Source organism: Calidris pugnax, unplaced genomic scaffold (genome assembly GCF_001431845.1).
Source record: "Calidris pugnax isolate Ruff unplaced genomic scaffold, ASM143184v1 scaffold60, whole genome shotgun sequence".
Taxonomy (NCBI): domain Eukaryota; kingdom Metazoa; phylum Chordata; class Aves; order Charadriiformes; family Scolopacidae; genus Calidris; species Calidris pugnax.
In genome coordinates, this window is record NW_015090831.1 from 3,836,905 (window position 1) to 3,859,490 (window position 22,586).

General features: G+C 34.1%; 1 protein-coding gene across 1 annotated transcript in view; it reads left to right on the forward strand.

Moving 5' to 3' along the window:
- The window catches only part of LRP1B (LDL receptor related protein 1B), a 618,836-nt gene that overhangs the window by 414,896 nt on the left and 181,354 nt on the right, over nt 1-22,586 (forward strand). The window contains exons 38-43 of the mRNA XM_014941128.1: nt 4,203-4,337; nt 4,760-4,889; nt 9,735-9,861; nt 10,016-10,167; nt 10,458-10,582; nt 13,928-14,299. Coding sequence (XP_014796614.1) covers nt 4,203-4,337; nt 4,760-4,889; nt 9,735-9,861; nt 10,016-10,167; nt 10,458-10,582; nt 13,928-14,299 — 1,041 coding nt within the window. The remainder of the gene's footprint in view (nt 1-4,202; nt 4,338-4,759; nt 4,890-9,734; nt 9,862-10,015; nt 10,168-10,457; nt 10,583-13,927; nt 14,300-22,586) is intronic.

A 22,586-nucleotide genomic window follows, 5' to 3' on the forward strand; every position in this document is an offset into this window, starting at 1 on the left:
TTTGGTTTTTTCCCCTTAGTGACTATTGCTTGCATGTCGTTCTTAATCGTGAAACGTTCCCAAATTCTGATCTACTCCCAGTAATGTTTATGCATGCAGAGTGGCTAAAATACATTAACATATGCTTGTAGTATAGCATATCATAGTTAAAAGACTTAAAGTAATATTTTTTACAAACATGTAAGAGCTAGAAGATGAATGTACCTTTTTTCTCCCTATGTCTTGGTACTTCTAAATTCTCATAAAGGAACTACTAGAGTAGTTTTGACCTTTGGACCTTTTCAGAGGTTGTTGGGAGTGGGGCTGTCAGTGTTATTTCAGACACAGGTTTATAAAAGTGAGTGTGATTCTAGTAGCCTTTCATTTCTGTATTATTAAAGATAATGACATCAGTTCTTCCCTGCTGCTGAAGACTTCTTTACAAATGCAAATGCACTTTGTTTTTTCCTGTCAATGTTGTTCCAGGAAGCTCATCATACTTTTTTCCATAGTACCTGGTTTGTATTTGTTGAAATCATTATTTCACATGGGGGAAGGTGTTTTATACTTAAGCTTGGTCTGGTTGGAGGAGAATCTGCATGGCAGAGAAACACTACTTGAGACACCAAGGGTATTCTAAGTGTTGAAGAAACAAGACCGTTTATTTGTGTCATCATCATTTGTTTATTTGTAATTTGAGGTCTTTAAATTGATGGGTAGAAATAATACATCCAAAACATGGCAGCTACTAGGAAGAAAATTAACAGTAGTAGGCAGTATCTTAACTCCTACTGACTTGGAAGGCACAAACTACTTAATGAGTGTGAGCATTTCTGTCTTTTTAAAGTAGATGTGAGCGGTTACATGAATGTTTTCATTAGTGCAGAAAGCCTCCATAAAGGCAGAGTAATAGCTAAATGAGGGCACAAACTACTTAATGAGTAGTAGCATTTCTGTCTTTTTAGAGTACAATGCAGAGCGGTTACATTAATGTTTTTATTAGTGCAGAAAGCCTCCATAAAGGCAGAGGGAAGGCACAAACTACTTAATGAGTGTGAGCATTTCTGTCTTTTTAAAGTAGATGTGAGCGGTTACATGAATGTTTTCATTAGTGCAGAAAGCCTCCATAAAGGCAGAGTAATAGCTAAAATTGTTGATACTTTTGAAATAATAGTGTTATTGCTGAGCCCCTTTCAGTTCTGCAGTAGTTCATCGCAGAAACAGCTTTGCAAAGTTCTGCCTCTGTGAAAAACAGAGTCTTTATACTGGTCTGTATAGATGGGAGGTCTCCATAAAATGAGAGGAGTTTTTCATTTGGATCATACCATCTGTATCCAAGTGCAAACTGAAACTCAATAAAGGCTGTAGTATTACTTACAGGCTTCCTTATTAGTTTGGTGACAAGTAATTCCTTGGATATTTTTACACTGTACAGTAAAAAAGTATAGGTTTTTTTCTTTGCTTTTGCTTCCATGAAGTACCTGAAAAATCAAAAAAAGATTCTCTGATGTAATGTATAGAAAATACTGACTGAAAAGTTTTGCATTGCTGTGAAAAAATAACCTTTATCAGTACTTCAGAAAAAAAAACACAGTTGTTTGGTTTTTTTTTTTCCCTTGGAGCATTTTTTGAACAATTACATCAAAATGTCATATTATAGTCAATGCGTTTTACAACTAAGTTTAATGAAGATTTAATTCAGGATACAAAATGTAGACAAGTAAGCCATAGGACCGTAAAAGAATATGGTAATTTTAAGGAAAATATGTGTTAGCTGAGGTTTAACATCATTGTGTGGTTGGGTAATTATTATCTGAACATACTCAAGCTGTAAGCATTCACTTTTAAGGATACTCTCTAGAAGCAGTGAACTGCATGTGCTTTGTGAACTTCCTTCAGCACAGCAAAGATCACTCGAGTTTCCCTGATTAGTTCCAGTCCTAAAGCTACTTGCATCATTTTTGTTTGTAGAACAGATACATTCTGCTTCAAAACTCAGGTCATTTACAGGCATGCTACAGACTAAATAAAAATCCAATTTGACTGCTGTTAAATTACTTTTACCTGTAATATTTGTATTGAAAATGTGTACGTCTTTATTATTGGAAGGCATTTTTATATCTATGAAGTTACATCTGCACATCTCCATGATTTTGTATGTCCTCAGCATCCTTTTTTGTACATCTACATAACCATTAGTTGCTTTGTACCTGTTTATATTCAGGTCAGGTATATTGTGTACTAAGGAAATGTTTATCATTAACAAAGCAAAGCTGTGCCATAAAATGCTGCATTTTACAGAAAGTAAATTAGTCATTTAGATAAGATGTTTAATGGTTGTTGACTGTCATGATACATTTTAAAGAGAAATATGATTTTTTTTAATTGGTTTTATCTCTAACATCTGATTATCTGGAAGCAAATCCAGGTAATTCAGTTGTTGGAGTTCTTGGATTACTGAAAAACCCTTTTTTAAGAAAACAGCACTACAGAGTCAGTTGTGTGTTATACATCAGATTTAGTCACGGCAGTGAAAGCACAGAGATCTCCGTGTGCTTATAACAGTTTCTAAGCTGTTATGTGGATTCTTGCTCACGTGGCTGACTTAAATAGTCATAGCATGAATACAAAGTGGTTTATTTTTATGGAGATGAATTAAACTGGAATAAGAAATACATAAAATTCACTTGTAGAATGTCTTATCCAGTTGGTAAACACATTAGATATAAATATTTTTTTATTGACTGTGTTCTTTCCGGTAAGACTTTGTAGTAATTCTCTATATATCATATTCCAGTGAAGGGTATTTGACATACACTTGCACAGTTATAGATCAGTATATTATTGTTGAATGTATGTGGGGCTAATATTAAGACCTGTATAATTTTCGCACTCATTTGAAGTAAGTAGCAAAATACACAGTTACCATATGTGATAATCAAACTGTATGTTTGGGATACTTGAAGTCAGAATCTGTCTTTCCTTTTATGGGTGGTGAGGCTAGGGTTCCTGAGCATAACAAACTGGCTTGGTCTTGGAATTGACTGTTATTTGTGGAAGTTTTGTTTTTCTCTTTACACACACACATAGGTGTGTGTGGATATATAAATATTTATATATATTTGTATATGTAATATGACTAAATTCATATATAGAAATATTTATTATATAAATATACACACACTCTCTCTCTTATGGAATTAGAGACAGATATATATAAAATATGAAAAAATAAAGAATGAATAAGTTACGTATCTCTGAGCAGTGCCTTTCGCAGACAAATTAGGTCACTCAGGAGGTCCCCAGCTGATGATTTTGAAACCAGAATGTGTGTTGCAGCATATCTGTGTTGTTAACTCAGAGCTCTGTCAATGGAAGCTCAGAGCATTCTGCTTGGGGATGTCATAACTTTTTTTGCCCCATCTCATTATCAAAGGGTCCTTTGTGGCAGCAGAGAGAAGTGTGTGTCTATGCTTTGGTCACTGCAAATTTTCAGCCTGACTGACAAGTTTAAATGGTCAGTGCAAATAGAGTTGTATTCTAAGACTACAGAGTGGTCCCTCTCTTCTGCCTTATGGACAGCCAACTGCCGCAGAATGGCAGGGAAAACAGCTGAAATGACTTAAATAGCCAAAAAAGACTCTTAGTGAAAGCTTGTCAGGACATTTGAAATAAAGATGAATTGTGGATAGAGTCAATTTTCTATTCTTTTATCAGTATATCACTCTCAAATGTCACACTTATTTTTTCTAGTTATTTTTTTTTTATACTGTCAAAATTCAATCTTTATGATTACTGAAAGAACAGACTGTGTAGGCAGTTTAAACTGTATTTTTTCAGGCTCCTAAATATTTTGGAATGGTGATTAATAAAAAAAATGTGTTTCAAACATTTATCCCATTAGGAAAAAGAAAAAGACAACACATTTATTGTGATTTTTAACAGAGGTAGTAGCTTCCATGTGTCATCATGGCCCCATTGTGTTATATGTGCAGTACTAAACAACCAGTAGAAAACAGAGAATTCTGATTTAAGTATTTAAAATAAAATGTTTTAAAAAAGGAAAAAGAATGAAGAATTAAAGATGATTGTTTTGATACCATTCCTGTTTACTCTGAGAGAGCTTAATAAAGTTATAAGTGGCAGCTTTTACAGTTACTGATGTAGATACTTGGACTGAAGTAACTGAATTTATCTAAAAATTATTGCCATTTATTTTATAGGAAATGATACAATCTATTGGACAGACATGGGTTTCAACAAAATTAGCAGATCTAAACGAGACCAAACGTGGAAGGAAGACATTGTTACAAATGGTTTGGGAAGAGTTGAAGGCATTGCAGTGGACTGGATTGCAGGTAGGTCTTCACCTGCTTCAGGAGTTGTCATAATTTCTGACAGTAAGTCCTCGCATCTTCAGCTCAAGAGTAAATAACTTGGTTTGCTTTCAGCTCTAATTTCTAATATTCCAAATGTTTAGATATTTTTTTTCTTTGGAGATACCAACAATTTGCTGGATTTTGCAATTTTACTGCAGACAGAAAAAATATTTCAGTATCTTGGACACTATTTCTTAGATGGGCTGTCTCAAGGGTAACAACCACGAATGCAAGCTTATATTTTAAAACAGAAGGCTGAAGAGGACTAGAAATTATAAACATAAGACATGCCTAAATTAAAATGCAGCAGTTAGTTTCTGGTCTTAACTTAGGCACTTAAGATTTAAACACTTTTCAAGTAGTCTTGTCTTTTTCCAGTAACTTCAAGATATTTTTCCTAGGTAACATATATTGGACGGATCATGGCTTCAACTTAATTGAAGTTGCCAGGCTCAACGGCTCATTCCGATATGTAATTATATCCCAGGGTTTGGACCAGCCACGATCTATTGCGGTACACCCAGAAAAAGGGTAACATGACCATGGCTACTTGCATTTCTTTTAAAGTTTGCATGCTAGCACTGAAGCGCTCAGATAAGTAAATCGAGGCCTTCGTTCTAATAGATAAGCATTTAATAAAACCCCAAAGGATTGTGTTGGAAACTAATTATAGGTGGAAGGAAGTGTTATTCTTATCGTATGATGAGTTTTTTCATTGGTGTCTGTATACATGACACACTTGCTGTACTTTCTTTGAATAATGGTTTTCATTTTCTAAGATGATAACTTCAACTGCAGGTTAGACATTGCTTGGAAGCATGCTTAAACCTGTTCTTAAGCTTCCAGCAAATCCAAGGAATTCACATTAGCTAATGAGGACCTTGATGTCATGATGAAATCGTAGAACAATGTAATCCAGTTATAAATTCCAGTATTATGCAACATCCAACTACAACAGCCTAGGAGATTGGCTGAAATGAAGCATGTGGATACAGGTTGTCAGAAATTACGTCCGTTTTTGTCCAACTGTTTGTTGAGAAAAGGGACTACACTGCAACATTAACAGAAATAGAGAACCTTCTGTCTGCTTCCAGCTCCAAAACTATTGTTAGCAGAGGCAGTTAATTCTGCAAAGAATTCCCATCTTTTTTTCATGGGAGTATGAAATGTACTTTCTGAGGAAAAGGCATATAAGCAAGACTCAGTGGATTTAACTGCTACACTTACCCTGCTGAAAAGGAAGCGTGAAATGGTGTGTATCAAAATCTTAAAGAAGTATTTGAGCAACTACCTGCCCCCAAAGCCAGAGAAGAAACTGTAGCTCATTTCCCCCAGGTTCAATCAGATCAGTATCTCACTATTTTCAGGAAAGCAGTCTCTGTACTCAGAGGAGTTTGCAGCCATAGTGATGAGGAATTCTGACTTTGCACTGAGGCCAGATTGATACCAGGGATGCAAAATGCCATTTGGATCTTTGCCATGATTTCTTCTATAGAATTTAGACATAGTGGTCTGTGTATTTTTCAGACTAGAATGGAGGTAAAAGCAATAACTGGTTTTATTTTCTGCATAATGTAATGGCTTTTGCCACAAATCATTACAGCTGTGTTCATATAGCAGCACTGGTTCCTTGTCAGTATCTGCTAGCAGTTTTGGATTAATGCTATTCTTCAGAGTAGGATCTTCTCCAGATCCTAGTCAGGATCTGGCTGAATTAGTTATTATATTTTTGTCTTTAATGTATCAGAATAGCTGTGCTCTCCTGTTAGAAAAAAAAAATAAATAAAAACCAAAAAACTTTTGAAGGTAAGTATATAGAAGTCTGATAAAATTCTTCTAACCAATCTTCTTCAAAACAATAATTAATTTACAGTGTAATTTTCCTCAACATGTGTATACTGTATTTGCTGTACACACATGCAGACATGTTTTAACCCGTTACTTTAAAGGAAAGGAAAAGCCCCTGTGAAGTCTGTGAGCCCGAGGTGCAGCAGATGTGGTCTTTAGATAATGCTGAGATATTAAAAATAATATTAATTATATAAATAAAATCCATTATTTTCAACTAGAAGTGGTATAGAGTGTAGTCAATTCTTCTACAGTATTTGGAGACAGAAGATGGAGGGAATGCTGAGATCCAGCATTTAACAATTTCTATAGGGAAGAGTTGCTGCAGAACCCTTGACAGAATATTTAATACTGCTATTGGCAGAAAAGTTGCTTTTTTAATAAAGTGTGGATATTTTTATTTTAATGACAATATTTTTACATGATGCTTTCTGATTCAACAGTTTGTGGTTTTATTTTACCAAAATGATGTGTGCACATAAGCAGATGAAATAATAGCCAGCAATATTAACAAGATTCTTTGGAAAGAAACAGTTCCTGCTTTTAAGTTAATGGATATTTAGAGATGCCACTGAACCATCTGCTTAGGTCTTAAATAGTGCATAATGCCACCAAAAAGCAGATGTTAATAAAATGCGGCTAAAATGTAATTTGGAAGAGTTTAAATTATTGAACTTGAAGCAAAAAAAAAAAAGGCAGTAAAGAAGAGAAATGTTAAATGTAGAAATGAATTCAGTTATGAAACATTCCTTAGATGTTTTGATCTGGTTGAGTTTTATAGTTAGTTTTTGGATGTGTCTAGGATACTTAAGAAAACACAGGAGGATGAGAGGACCACATCTTAGTAATTATTTTATGTGTCTGGTAGAACGGTGTGTCCTCTGTGAAGGCAGGTCAGCTTCATGTCTCTTTTTTTTAATACTGTGCTGCCACAATATGCTATCTTGAGATGTCTCCAATCCAAGTTTCTTCAGGAGAAGGATAGGAATATTTTGCTAGTGAAGTACAGGTATACCTTTCTGTGGGAAGATTAAGGCTCTTTACCCTCTGCATTATTGTCATATCTCTTTCCCTTTGTGAGACAAAACTTTCAAAGGTATTCTTCTCTCCCCTTGCCCTGACTTCACATTCTTCATTCCTCTTGAAGCTTGAGTTGACAGCTATAAAAATGGAGAGAAAAATAGCAGTTATTAGATCTTGTTGAATCTGCCAGTTATACCAAGATATGAAGCAGCCAGCATTCAGCTGGTTGGTAGCTTTATTTATTGTTACTAAGGAAAAAAACAGTTAAGAATGTGTAGTCCTGCACAGAAGTGTCTTTGTCCATCATCAGGTACTTGTTCGTACAACATACACTTGACTGACTCTTTGTGGTTTTTTCCACAATTAAATAATAGTCTTCTGACCAAGCTCAGAATTGTAATTGAAATACTGAGTTAATTCTTAGACTTTGAAGATACCTCCTTGAAAAATATTCCAGGAATTTCATTTGTGCTTAGGGTTTGGGCCGGGGGAGGAGGTGGTGGGTGTATGAATTCTGATTTGAATTTTTTCCAAAGAAGTTTTTTTGAAACTTGATTCTAGGCCAGCATCATATTTGCGCCACTTGCATCTCCATGTCAGCTGTGTACATTATATATGGGGTAGTTCCAAAATAAGTGGAGTCCTAGTTATTCTAGCATTGCAGTGTATACACCAGGTGTGTCTGTAGCATGTTGCTGCCCACAAGGGAAACAAGTATTTTCGATGGAACTTCCCAGACCTTTTGGGAAGATATGGGAAGATCAAGTTTTTCTATACTAGTTAATAGTTTATGTAAGTTTATGTATCATTTTTATATTACATTTTTGGCAGCTATTCAGGACTATCTTTGGAGGATTCCAGATTCATTTAACCTGCTAATTACGGTTTTTAATTTTATTTTTTTTTCCTCAGAGTAACTAATAAGAGGAAAGAGTACAGAATGCTTAATTCAAGTATATTGAATGCCTGCTTTTCTGTACTCAACATTTAGTTGATCTCCCGTGTTTAGAAAGCGCCTCTGACTACATGCCCAAAAGCAAGTTCAATTGTGTTTAGAAGTTTAGAGGTGCTGTTAGTAATCTGGTTAAATTGTATCAAATTTAAGCAGTGATTGTTGATATCCAGCTCGTTAATACTGTCTATTTTAGCATTTCTAAAACATATTTTTAATTTGGCTAATGTAGAACTTCAATTTCCTAAAGTAGTATAAGTTTTATTGTTAGTATTCATATTATTATTTGTTATGTCAAGAAGTATGAGATCAAATTACTTATTATTATAGGCAGAAAGCCTTACAGTTAGAGCCAAAATAAGGTGGACATGGTTTCAGAAGACACATTTGATGAGCTAATTATAGGATCCATATTTGTTTTTCCCTCTCTCATTTGTATCCCTCTTTATTTTGCATATCTGCAGTCATCCAATGAAATATAACAACAGATCAGCATAATGATATCAGCAGAATCAGGGGTAGAATGGGTTAGTAACACACAGAAGACTTTCATAATTTTTAAAATAGACTAATATATACATTCCACACAGCAAAAAACAATGGAGAATGGTTTTGTATGTTCTGTACACTTTTTGTACAGCCTATTATTAAATAATGTTTTAGTGCGTGCTTGTGAATATTTTCAATGAAAATCCTTCTCTTCAGGAGATTAGTAATACAGCAGACCTCAATTTTGTTATCTTAGGAGTTTTCTTGCTCAGAATATATATATGACTGTGTGTGTTTATAATATATTTTTAACACAAATCTATGTACATATATATGTGTAGGCACGTAGACATTTACTTAAAGCTATTTCATAGGTTTCTGTTCAGTAGAGGAAGTGCTTTCTGTAGATTCACTGGTCTCATTTTGCTCTACCTAAAGTTACAGAGTGAGAAGTGGGAGGCCAAGGCAGCAGTTTGACCTGGCATCTTACCCCGAGATAGTGATGTTACTGTGCCAGAAAGTACACAGCAATGTGAGGTTAGATAAGTAGGATGCAGATTCTTCCCATGTGTATTAGAGGGAATAGGAAAGATATTTTCGTTCTAAATAAAATGCCGTTGCTCTACCATTTCCCACAGTGCTCCTCATTGCTTCATATTTAAGACATTTCTAAATTAGACACACATCTCTTGTATTATCACATTTGTTAGTAATTAGATGCAAGAGCTTCTGTTCCAGTAATTCTTTTTTCTAATTTGCTTTTATTTTCCCAAGTGCAAAGCTGAATTCTTTAAGGAATAGAATTGCATATTAACTGATCAATTGCAGTTTTAAGAATTGCTTCATAAGTATCATTTGCAAAAAAAATCTCAATGAAGTGTTCTATGAAACAAGTATTATGATACGTTTAATCTCTTAAGATTATTTAGAGATATGAACCTTATCATGTTTTTTAAATATTTAATGGTAATGGAGCATTTTGTTTGCAATTGAAGTATAGTATTACACATTTTTCAACTCTTATTTTGATGATATTTTAATTGGTGATGTCTGTAACATTTTAGGTATTTATTTTGGACGGAGTGGGGACAGAGTCCCTGCATAGGCAAGGCACACTTAGATGGGTCTGAGAAGGTTGTGCTTGTGAGCCTGGGGATTGCGTGGCCTAACGGGATTTCCATCGACTATGAGGTTAGTTCCTCTCTCTCCCAGCATATGTTAAAATGTACAGTATTTGTTATGTCTCATTGAAGCCAGCTAGTCTTCCGCTTTGATGTAATCTTAAACACTCTTAATGAAATACTTGGATAAGACTGTTGATATTTCCTTTAAAATTAATCTTTAGGAAAATAAATTATATTGGTGTGATGCTCGTACCGACAAGATAGAAAGAATTGACCTTGAGAGTGGAGGGAATCGGGAGATTGTGCTGTCAGGGAGCAATGTGGATATGTTTTCAGTCGCGGTGTTTGGAGCTTACATCTACTGGTCTGACAGGTAATTTATTTTTCATAAGTATTTGAGTCTCAAAACGTTATTTCAGTGCCAGGTGCTTCACCTTTGTAGGATTAGCCATTCCTTAGCAAGGTCACAGGAAGGATCGCAGAAAAATGTGCGATTTCCAAAGAAAGGGCGTTTCAGATACTGAAAGCTAAAGCGTATCAGTGTCATAAATGAGAAGTGGTTTCTCCACCTTCTGTTAGGCAATTCTCCACTGCCCTTCAGTCATTTGTTTGGTGTGAATTAGTTGAGGATTGTTGATGAGACATCTTCAACTTTTTTGGCAGAGCACATGCAAATGGCTCTATTAGAAGAGGCCACAAGAATGAGGCCACGGATGCTGTGACCATGAGGACTGGCCTTGGAATAAACCTGAAGGAAGTGAAAATCTTTAATAGAGCACGAGAGAAAGGTTGGCTGTTCTTAAGGATGCTATTAATTATTTTAATATCACGTACTTTTAATGTATATTAAAGCATACCAAAAGTTAAGTAATCACTGATTTTATCTCCACTCTCTATTTTTGAAGTATTTTTTTTAAGCTAAAATTAATGTACTAAAGAAAACATAGTACAAGTCCCACTAAAATTCTTCTGAGTGTTTTAAGGAGAAATTCTAAAACCAAAACACTTCAACACTTCCTGTCATTCCAGGTTTGGTGGTTTTATTTTGTTTGGTTTTTATTTAAAAAAAAAAAAAAAAAAAAAAAAAAGAAAATCTTTAATAGAGCACGAGAGAAAGGTTGGCTGTTCTTAAGGATGCTATTAATTATTTTAATATCACGTACTTTTAATGTATATTAAAGCATACCAAAAGTTAAGTAATCACTGATTTTATCTCCACTCTCTATTTTTGAAGTATTTTTTTTAAGCTAAAATTAATGTACTAAAGAAAACATAGTACAAGTCCCACTAAAATTCTTCTGAGTGTTTTAAGGAGAAATTCTAAAACCAAAACACTTCAACACTTCCTGTCATTCCAGGTTTGGTGGTTTTATTTTGTTTGGTTTTTATTTAAAAAAAAAAAAAAAAAGAAAAAACAGTAGTAGGAATGAGAAGGACCTTGAACTGTGCTTTAAAAAGCAGTAATCTCAGGTAGTCTTCGATTTCTATTGGAAAGCAAACCAGAATTATTTTTTTTTTCACAGCTAAACATTTCCAGTCTCTGTGTCTCAAATATTTATTTCCTGAAAATTACTTGAGTTTGAGTTCTAGTTTCTTTTGTGTGGGAAGAGACCTTGTGAATAATCCAATTCAAGAGACAAAACTTATTTACTCTCAGTGATTTATATTATTGATGGTTAAATTTAATTCTCTGCTATCTGACTACGAATAATCTTGCTTGTAGCTATTTTTTTCCTCCTAAGTCTACCAAAAATAATGCTGATTTCCTCAGGACCAACAGCTACCAGTCACTCCAGACAAAATTTTCTATAAATATAATCAAAAAGAAGGAGAAAGAAAATACTACTATAACACAAGATAATTTTTTTAACACAAATATACGTCTGGTGTTGGTAGCAACTCAAAAGTTGCTTTAATCACAGCATTACATTCCCAAAGATCCTGTTTCTTTTATATACATCTTTCCTAAATAACCACATTAAATGTGACTTGTAAAAGGAATTTTCATTTTGAAAGAGAACATCTTTAACAATCAATAAGAAAAACTATTTTTTTTCTAAAGGAAATTTTAAATAGTTTTGAAAAAAAATCACTTTGCAAACATATATATTAATTTTACTAACAATTTCTGCATGTAATTTCAGAGTAGCCGGGGCATCATATTTTGTGGATAAAAATAAAATCCACACAAAAACTTATCGTTTCTTTTAATTAGGCTACAAATAGTTAATGTCTGCTTGCTTGGAAGGGCTTTATTACAGAATTAGGAAAATAGAACAACTGGATAAAAAAAATGCTTCTTTATATGTAATGATTTTGTTTATAGCTTTAAAGATTTGAACACATTAGCCAAGAGGAGAAATGGTTATTGAGCCTAAAAATCTTTTGATGTTAATTTGAAAAACATAACTGAATGATTTTTTAATACGTTTTTCAAATTTTACTAGGGTACAAATGGTTAATGTCTTTGGGAGGGGCTGTCAGTGAGCCAGGAGGACAAAAGGGAAAAAACAGGTGAAAAATGTTTTTGGAATGTTTTTCTATATCACTCTCTTACATATATTTTTTTAAGGTCATTGAACTAGAAGTAGATAATAATACTGTTTTTAAAAGTTGTAATTAGCTAGCTTCCTGACCTTCTATTATTAAAGCAACAATCAAAACCCCAAACAAAAAAAGCAAGCAAAGCCCCAAGAACCTGTGCTGATTGTGATCAATGCTTTTTTTTTTAAACACCTGTTTTACCCTTTCTGAAGAGCCAGTCCCACAGTGCTATTCGCAAGCAGATTCCTATCTTTCAGTGCTATTTCACATATATGTGATATTCCCTAACTACAATGAGTTTAGAATTGGCTAGGTTTAAAGATATTTACAGCTGGTGACCTGTGGAAGCATTGCAGTTTTCAAAGAGAGATTTTAGAAGCTTGAGGTTCTCTTTCATATATTTTCCTTTCACTTCTCAACCTCTCATCCTTCCAAACAGATATTAACTTTTCTAGCCTAATAAAACTTTACAAGAATCTTTAAAACAAACCAAATGCAAAAAATGTATACGGCTAAATCTCCAAATGTTTTTACATAACTATAGAGGAATATGTCTCCTGTAATTTTGCCTAGGAACACAAAATTCAACGTTTCTAATTTTAAGAGCAAGTTAACTCTCATCCACCATTATTTTTTTTCTGAAAAGTATCTTCAGTTCGAAATGCAGCAGTTAAAAAATAAAAACAACAGTGCTTTCAGACACTACATCTTCCCTGACAAGCATTATGGTTTACTACCTGAAAACAGTCTATTTAAAATGTTTTCTTCTCCTTCACTATGTGGAAATCTTTCAGAAATGGGAAAAATGGCTATATTGAAAGAGCCGAGTTGTTATATGGAAAGTGCTGTCAGAAACAGAAACTAAATTATCTAAACTAACTATAATAGTAATTCATGCATAGTCCAAAAAAAAAAGACAAAGGAAAATAGCTCCTAATTATTGACAATTACTGTAATTTTAAATATTGCTTGCAACAAGTGTAGTTGAAGTCATTGAAGTTACTAATTTGACAATGATTTCTTAATGGTATGCATTTTTCAGGGAGTAAGTTTTTAAAGTCAGGTTTTAAAGGAAATTAGAACAAAATGTTAGGAAATGTCTTTTATTAAAAACAGGGAACTGGATTAACACAGTTTTGTACCTGTCAAGATATATGATTTCATTTTGATAGAAATTGTCTAAAAACAGTACCGTATTCTGATGGTATCTAAATTTGACTTTTTGACAGTAACAGGTGTTTTAAAAAAAATGAAAACTTTCAAAGCACTTGAAACACTCTCTAAGTCTTCAGTTGATTATGGAGGAATAACCCATGTTATCATTTTCTATTAATAAAATATGTACTCCTGTGGATTGGGAAGGACATAAATTATATTTTTCTCACTAACTTTATTCATTAAAATTGTCTTTGGGTTGTGGTATAAGTCACATTCTTTACTGTTTTGGCCTTTGTTTTACTTGTGAATATTGCAGAAACAGTTTTAAGAGAAGAGTTCTTAGAATACATAAAATTACAGCTCGATTTAAATTAGTTAAGTGTAATATTATAAAAGATAGAATTTTTTTATATATGTATCTTTTTGTACAGGTACTAATGTTTGTGCCAAGAATAATGGTGGATGTCATCAGCTTTGCCTTTATCGGGGAAATGCACGGAGAACATGTGCCTGCGCACATGGCTATCTTGCAGAAGATGGAATTACTTGCCTGAGACATGAAGGTTACCTGTTATACTCAGGAAGGACAATACTCAAGAGTATACATCTTTCAGATGAAACCAACTTAAATTCCCCAGTCAGGCCATACGAGAATCCAGAGTACTTCAAAAATGTGATAGCTCTTGCTTTTGACTACAGTCTGAAAGGAAGAGGTACCAATCGCATATTCTTCAGTGATGCGCACTTTGGAAACATACAAGTAATTAAAGACAACTGGGCTGGCAGAAAAGTTCTAATTGAAAGTAAGTAAAAAAATTTATTTCAATAGACTGTATTAAGTGAAAAGTTGATAATTGTTTGGCTTTATAGAGCAAAAAATGTCAATAGGGTTTTGCCATGCTTAAGGATATATTACAATTATTGTCATTTATTTCTATAAGACGCATTTAAATTAAAATTATCTTTAGAATTACAACTTCAAAATAATGCATTTTATAACAATCTTACAATGTGTGAAGCACATTATTAGAAAACAGAAGTGATAATGACAGTGCTTAGTTTTTATTACTGTGGTTTTAAGGCGCCTTACTGTTGAAACAGAACCTTATTTGCCTAGAAATTACAGAAGTCTCTTTTCCCCACAAAATCTTTTGGTTGTATATTTTTCCAGTTAGTGGGAGTAAAGTACTGTGAGATTCCTCGGCTGACATAACCATTCCTCAGTATATAATATTAGTGTGTCCAGTTGGCTCAGCTTTCTTGTTGGAAGCACAATAAAGGTGACTTGTGCTAGCAATAATTTTGCTTTTTGTTGGGCGTTTGGTGTGGTGTGTTTTGTATTTGTTTGGTGGTTTGGTTTTTTTGTTTGTTTGTTTGTTGTTTTTTTTTTGTGGTTGGACTCGATGATCTCAGAGGTCCCTTCCAACCACTGAGATTCTGTGATTCTGTAATAATTGTTGGCAAATTCCAACCTACAAAATTGTCTGTTTTAATAGAGACTTACTTGGCAGCTTCCCATGTTTACTATGCCTTTATTCACCACGCTAGTACTAGGAGTTGTATGAAACTTGACATTTTCTTAGCCTCTGAAAGCTTGAAGCCTGACACTGCTATTGAGGAATTGACGCCAATGTCATCACCAAAGTCTTTAGGAGAAGACACAAAACATTTTTCAGCTCAGTAAAATCTTCTGAGGATCTTGCACTGCAATCTTTATCAACAAAGCATAACTTAACTTTAATACAAGATGTACATGAAGTTATCATGGTTTGTCATGGTAAAATTAGAATTCATGGGAAATCTGAATGCAGATATGCAAGAAATCTATCCTTAATGCTCACCATTAAAAAAATCCATGCTACAAAAATTGATATTCTAAAAACTTCTATATCTTGCATTTTTAAGAAATGTATCCTTAATGCTCACCATTAAAATATCCATGCTACAAAAATTCATATTCTAAAAACTTCTATATCTTGCATTTCTCTTCCAAGTTATTTGTTCTCAAATATGCAATAAACCTTATTCACCTGTAGTCAGATATCACATGCACATATTTACTGTGTTTCTTCTCTTCTTTGTAATTTTTGAGTACTGTCTGGGTTTTTTTGGAGGCTACACTTTGTTTTGGTAACCATTTCCCAAAATGCCTGAAGTGCTGTATAGTTTTTGCTCCTGATGTTGTGGGTAATTCCCGTCTAAATTTCTGATGTCGTATGTTACGCTGCTTATGGCATTGCCACATTTAGCTATTAGTTTGGGTCAAACAGTTTAATAACAAGACCAATGAAAGTGATTAGGAAAAATGGCAGTACCTTTGATGTGGAACATATCGCCCTTTGCTTTTGCATGATAATGGAAATATTTGTAGAAAAGAAAGAAGTTAAACAGCTGCAAAATGACAAAATATTATTCTACAACTGACATTGCGTAATTGAGTTATTATGTACCTCTGCACTGTGCTTCGGGGAAGGTATTTGTGGTCATGAAACTGTTGGCACTAATGAATGGAAAAGCATTTTACAAATATGATACAAGCCTTTTTTTTCTTTTTTTTTTTTTACGTTGAGTTTTTATGTGTGCATACTTTAATGGAATTAATGATAAGTGTTAAGATATGGTAAAAAGAAACAAAGCAATGTTGTCAGATTATTCTTAGTACTGCCAGGAGAGCATTAAAACCTAGGGATTCAGAGTTGATGTTACAAGAGACACAAACAGCTCACAGAAATATGCAGTGGTGACGTACAGCACTGTTTTAACTCTGGTGTTATAGGAAGAGATTAAAAGTATTATATGAAAAGCCACTGGAAATTTTTACATTTAAAACAGACAAAGAGAAGAAAGAAATACTGATAAAGTGCATATGCAGATACAACTTGGTTTTTTTTAAAAGAACAATAAAGTATTCCTCATTACTTTATAATGGGTTGTTCTACAAGAGCTAAAGACATTCCATAAAGCATAGTAGAGAATTATAATTTTAAGAAATTGTTAGGAAGTGTTTCTACTTGTAATCTTAATATGCCCGATTTCATTTTTCATTAGCAGAGTCAGCGCTCTGAATAATTGAATGTCAGATGAAATTTTCTATCCCTGCAAAAAATTTACTGTGTATGCTTGGGATGTATTTGTGAACAGTGATATTTGTTTTCTAGAAATGCTTCAGTTGTTTTTTCATTGTAAATGAGAAGGGATATCGCATCCCAGTATATGTTAGTTTATTGTTCTCCTTCATGTTTTAAACTCCTTTTCTTTATGTTGAGTCATTCCCTTTAAACTGGTACTTTTGTACTACATATCCTTCCTTTCCAGAGTGTGCACATGATTTTCTTTCACTGTACACAGGGAACAGTTCATGAGGCTGCTTGATATAGTGGAAGTATTTGACCAGTGATACCTATAAAGGGAAAATCAGTGTTAAGCCTGGTTGAACCAGGGATTCCATTCACTGGAAGATGTAAAATTCTAAACTTTTCTGATTTCTGTGTTAACTATATGTGATTACGCAGAAATTATTAAATGGAATCCACCTGAGAGATTTTAGTAATAGTGTTTCATTGCAGGATTAAAAAAACAACATCTTTGACATTCATTTTGCTCACTCCAAAATTATTAGTATGCATCTGTAGCAAGTTTAGCTTTATTAGGAAGAGATTCAAAACCACGTCGGAAATATCTAATGTGGTTCTAACAATTCTACAGCCCTTTTGTACCTCATTAGAAGTAGTTGAAGTCTATAAATTATTGAAACCTTTAGTCAGTATTTGATTCAAATAGTGGAAATAGAATACTTTATAGACAAGATACTGTTGTCCCAGATTTTTAGTTCACTGAGTGTAGATCTGCTCATAAAGAATCCACTAGCTGATGGTTTCCTACTTCACTGAAATCAGATATGCCACTCAAATCTAACACGTTATTGAACTTTTCTGCGCACTAAAAACAGAGTTAAGATATATAAAGAGCCCTTTATTAAACAGGTTTCCAGTTCACTAAAAACAGATTTACAACTCACGAGCAACCCATTATCTAATATGTTTTTAGCTCACTGAGAACAGATTTACTACCCAGAAACAACCCATTATCTAACATGTTTCCAGTTCACTGAAAACAGATTTACAACCCATACGCAAGCTATTATCTAACATAGTTCCAATTCACTGAATATTGATTTAGAATTCATAAACAACCCATTATCTGACAAATTTTCACCTCACTGAACAGATTTGCAACTCATAAACAACCCATTAGCTAACACATTTTCAGCTCAGGGAAAGTAGATTTACAGCATATAAACAACTTTATCTAACTTGTTCCAGTTCACTAAAAATGGATTCAAAACCCACCAAGAACCCAGTACCTGATAGGGTACTGTCTTCGGCGGGAAGAAACAATAGCAACAAAAACCTCCAGTGCAGCATGTGCATAGTAAGCCATACCCTAACACCTTTTTTTTTTTTCTTTTGTGCAGTGTGTGCGTTTTTTTGGTGAATTCTTTCTTATCTTTGAACTCTACTGAACAAATCAGCATTATTTCCTTTGGTCACTCAGCAGAGACTTTTCCTTTCATATTTTTATGAGTAACTTTATGGAGTTAATCTTTCTTGATTGCCAATTTTTAAAAAGTTACCTTGTTCTTGCTGAGATTTCCCACAAATATTCTTTTGGGTGATGAATTTTCTTGCTCTAGCTTCATGTACAGTTTAATCTAGTCCACAGGCATTTTTAAAATTACCTTGCCAATGCTACAATATTTTAAACATGTTGTGACATGACTACCATCTATGTTGTGTGTTTTGATCTCAGCCTTTCCTTCAAAAGGAGCATAAGAGGTTATATTTTATTGTCTTTCTTGCTTTAAGTACACACTTTGAGAAGTTTCAGGCTTTGTAGGAGTGAGTAGATACTTACTATGTGGTTCCACCCACCCACTAATTCCTTTTTGTCTTTCCACTGTTTAGCTGTAAAGGTCAGCCTTGCAGTTCACTTTACATAGGTTAAACTGTGTCTGCTTCTAACCTGTAACCTAAACTCACTGTACATGTGTTTGCTTTTGTGTCCTGTTGTGAGAGCTTTGTGAACCTGCTGCTTCTGTCTGCTTTTTGTGTCCTGTTGTGAGAGCTTTGTGAACTTGTTAAGGCAAAATGTTTGAGAACCTTGATGACATTACTATTTTTTGAATAGTATAAAACACGTTGAGAGGGATTATATTTGGAAAATTGGTGCTGTATATATACTTTCTCTGTTCTTCCAGCTTGAGGGATCGTGGAGGATTCTCTCTGCACAAATGAGTGTTTTTCTTTTCACATAAGCTTTCTGGTTCTTTAGATTGTGAGAAACCAGTGCCTCGATAAATCAAATCCTAACTCAGTATTCTAGACGAGATCCAGAGAGAATGCATACACTTTGGAAGTTGTTTTTCATTTAATTTCGCATAAGCTTTCTGGTTCTTTAGGTTGTGAGAAACCAGTGCCTCAAATCAAATCCTAACTCAGTATTCTAGACAAGATCCAGAGAGATTGCATACACTTTGGAAGTTGTTTTTCATTTAATTTTAGCCCTACATGACCTGTAGTCTCTGTAGAAAACTGAAAGAAGGCATTAAATACAAAAGGAGGTAGAAAAGGTAAATCATTTATATGGAAGTGACACTTGAGTTTAAATCAATATATTGGGGTGGCCATCTCCAAATAATCTTTACATTTTCTCTTCAGCCCTACCAGAAGTAGACCTTTGAACTGTTGCCAGTCTTTCCAGGAGAATTTGTTACTGAAAACTTTGGTTAAAATGAGGTAATGGAGCAGAACAGAAAGAAGGAACAGAAATCAGTAGCATTTACAGGCACGGAGTTATGTAGGGAGGTATTTGGAAATCTGACTTCTTCAAAATTGCTACAGGTTATCAGTTTCCTCTGGAAAAATAGAGTCTGTTCTCCTCTCAGAGGGACCCCGGGGAGAATTTTACTCTTATTTTCTTTGTTGTTAATCAATTCTAGACAGAACACTATTATTTCAAACTTCTGAACCAGTTTCTGTAGTATTCAAACTGGAAGCCATTTCAAATGCACACTGATAAACATATATGAAGTACTTTAAGTGTTTGTAGATCTAAATAGACCTATCTTCCATCTTCAACTAATTTTAAAGTAGATTGAAATGACTGGAAATGAAAACGTTGCAGCAGAATCAAGCATTGGATCTATCTATTGGGTGTATGTGATTTTTAATATTATAGGCTTATCCCATGTCAGACCACATCTCCCATTGACTGTTGTTTGCTTTGTCAACTGATAAATGGTGAGTTGACTTTACTTTTACTGATGTGATGATCTCAATTGAGATTTCTTCTACAGGGAATTAGAGGTCTCAGTTTGGCCCAGAGAAAGTCAGTGAAAGATAGTATATTATTCACAAAGTAGATTATTTGTGTTTTTAATGGAGCAAACAACAAATGATATCCTTAATTAAATTAAAATCATGAAGACCATCATGCTAAATTTTTTGTTTCCTAAAATGCATAAGATGATTACCTCTGTGGATTGACCCATTAAACAAAACATACTGCATGGGATGAACATATGTTTTTTTGTTTGTTTTTTTTTCTATAACATTCAAGATTAAGCCCTGATTTGCAAACCATCTGCTAAACTTCTCTTTGCTTTGACACCCTTCCTTCTCTACCTGGCTAGAAGCAGAGTGCCAGAAGAGTGTTTGTTTTCCTTCTTATTTCCTGGTGAATGTGACATTGTGGATCAGCAGCTCTGAAAAAGTCTAAAATTTCCATCAACTGAGAAGGGAGAGGAGACCATCTTAAACCGTCTCTCTGATAAACCATCTGTGTGAGTGTTCTATCCTCCCAGGAAAAATGCAAATTAGGATTAGCTTTAGACAGTGGACGACATACCAGTTGATGACTCATTTACAGTGGGAAACAAGAAGCTGCCTCAAAGCATTTTTGGAGATTGCTTTATGTTTCCCTAACTCATTTCAAAGCTTATGTTTATGCAAGGAAGTATTTTTTTTTTTAATTATTATTTTTTTTAAACCAATACTGCAGTCCTCTTTTTTTTAATCATAGGTAGAAGTTTGAGGCAATATATTCATTAACCAGAGCCTACCTCAGTGGATCTGTAGAAAATCAGTGCCGTGTCCGAGTAGGTTTAATGTAGTGGCACAACACTGGCGAGAAGAGCAGTTGAAGAAGTTAGAAACTAAAGAGAGGATGCAGAAAAGGGGGAGGAAAAGCAAATGACAGTAAAGGAGAAAAAGGAAAATGTATTTAGATGAGGTACTCTCAGTGAGCTGATTTTCTTCCCAACTTGTAAACAGTGGCACTGAGACATTTTGCCAGTGTCTTTCACAGCACAAAAGGAAGCGGCATGTGAAAGAACGCTGCTTCTGTTTTGAACTTTAGGCACTGGTGTCTATAGGAGGCAAAAATCTTTTCACTGCTAACATAAAGTGTCAGACCCTGTGATGTATTGTAAGGCTTTTTACAGTCTGAATCCTTTAAAGGTGTTCCAATGTGTGCTACTATTCTTTCTAACTAAATGGGTCCAATTTAACTGTCAAAAAGGCATTTATGTTCCCATTTCTCTTACAGAGCATTAAAATTGGTATATTGTATGAGTTCCCTTTCGTTTTGGAGCTTTCTTCTCCAGGAAAGAAATTTTGAATCTGTTAAAAATAAATAATATCGTTGCTTTTCGTTTCATAAATGAATTAGATTAATTATAATTGTGTATGTTGGGATATAGGTCCAGTGATTTTCACTTTTTAAAGGAGGGAGAATGAGAGGCTATTGTTAAGTCAAGGAACTTAAGTAGTAAAAACTAAAATCTTTTCTTGCAACTGCTGCCTTGTGGGTGAAAAACAAAGTGTCTGGTTTATCACTACATTCTGTTTCTGGATGTGGCTGCATATTATAATTAAGGGATAAAGTTTATGATCTGTTCAGTAAATAATTGATATAGATGGATAAAGTTCACTAACTTTGTATTAAGCAGTTGTTATTCTAGAAATATGTATTTCTGTGCATTTAGTTGTTTAGCTGTTGCTGGTTTGAAACTCTGAAATGTATTCATGATGGGAGCTGGAATACTCTGATCTTTCAGTGCAGTATGTTCCCAGCCTCAGTATTCAGAAAAGGTGCTCCTGCCTATTAAACTTGAGATTATTCATGAAGAATTAATATTGTTTGTGACTGCTTCAACTTTCCACATTGCCCTGCAATTTTTATTGATGTAAATATCTGCTGAAGTAAATTTTTACATCAGCAGCTGTGGCTTAATGGCATAAAATGCAAAACTATATTTGGTGAATTGTCAGGAAAAACCTAGTCAGAGGAATATCTTTTGACATTTCTCCTTTGTTTTATTCTAACATGAACCTGCAAATATTGATAGGTTATTAGGCTATTCTGCCAATATCTCTATACAGTTTGGTTTTACTTCAACAACAGCAAGAAGAATGTGTGATTATGTTTGTTTATTAGAAGACTTACTTAGTCTCAGGGTAGGCGTTGTAATGGTAATAGTAGAATTTTAGCAAAATTTACATATGCTGTAACAAAATAATATTCTTAGGCTAAATATGATAATGAAATAATTGGTTATTACAGTTCAGAGTGGTCTATGCCGTATTTGATATTTAAGATACAAATATATGATGGCTTTATTCTACATGTGACTGATAGAAGCAATTAAGAAATTAAATCACACTCTAATTTTTGAGACAAATGGAACTCATCTTGCTTTTTTTTTTAATTACCGCTTATTATTGTCTTAGAATTTTTGTTAAGCAGAAAGACTTCCTGCTTTATGGCTACTTGAAGAGCAAAGTAGAACAGTGAAGAATTAATTAAATTTCTAATTGTGCAGTCAGTTAGACATGTTAACTGTAAACCCTTTTCTTCAGGTGCTTTATTGCTTGTGAGGCATTCTTTTCACCTCAGATGTAATGGTGACCACCTGTTATCACCATAATCTTAAACAGAGAGTGACAGAAAGCAATATCATGTCCTGTGAGCAGCCTGGTGTAACCACTGACAGGTTGTATCCTGAAATGGTGAAAGCCAACCCACAGAACG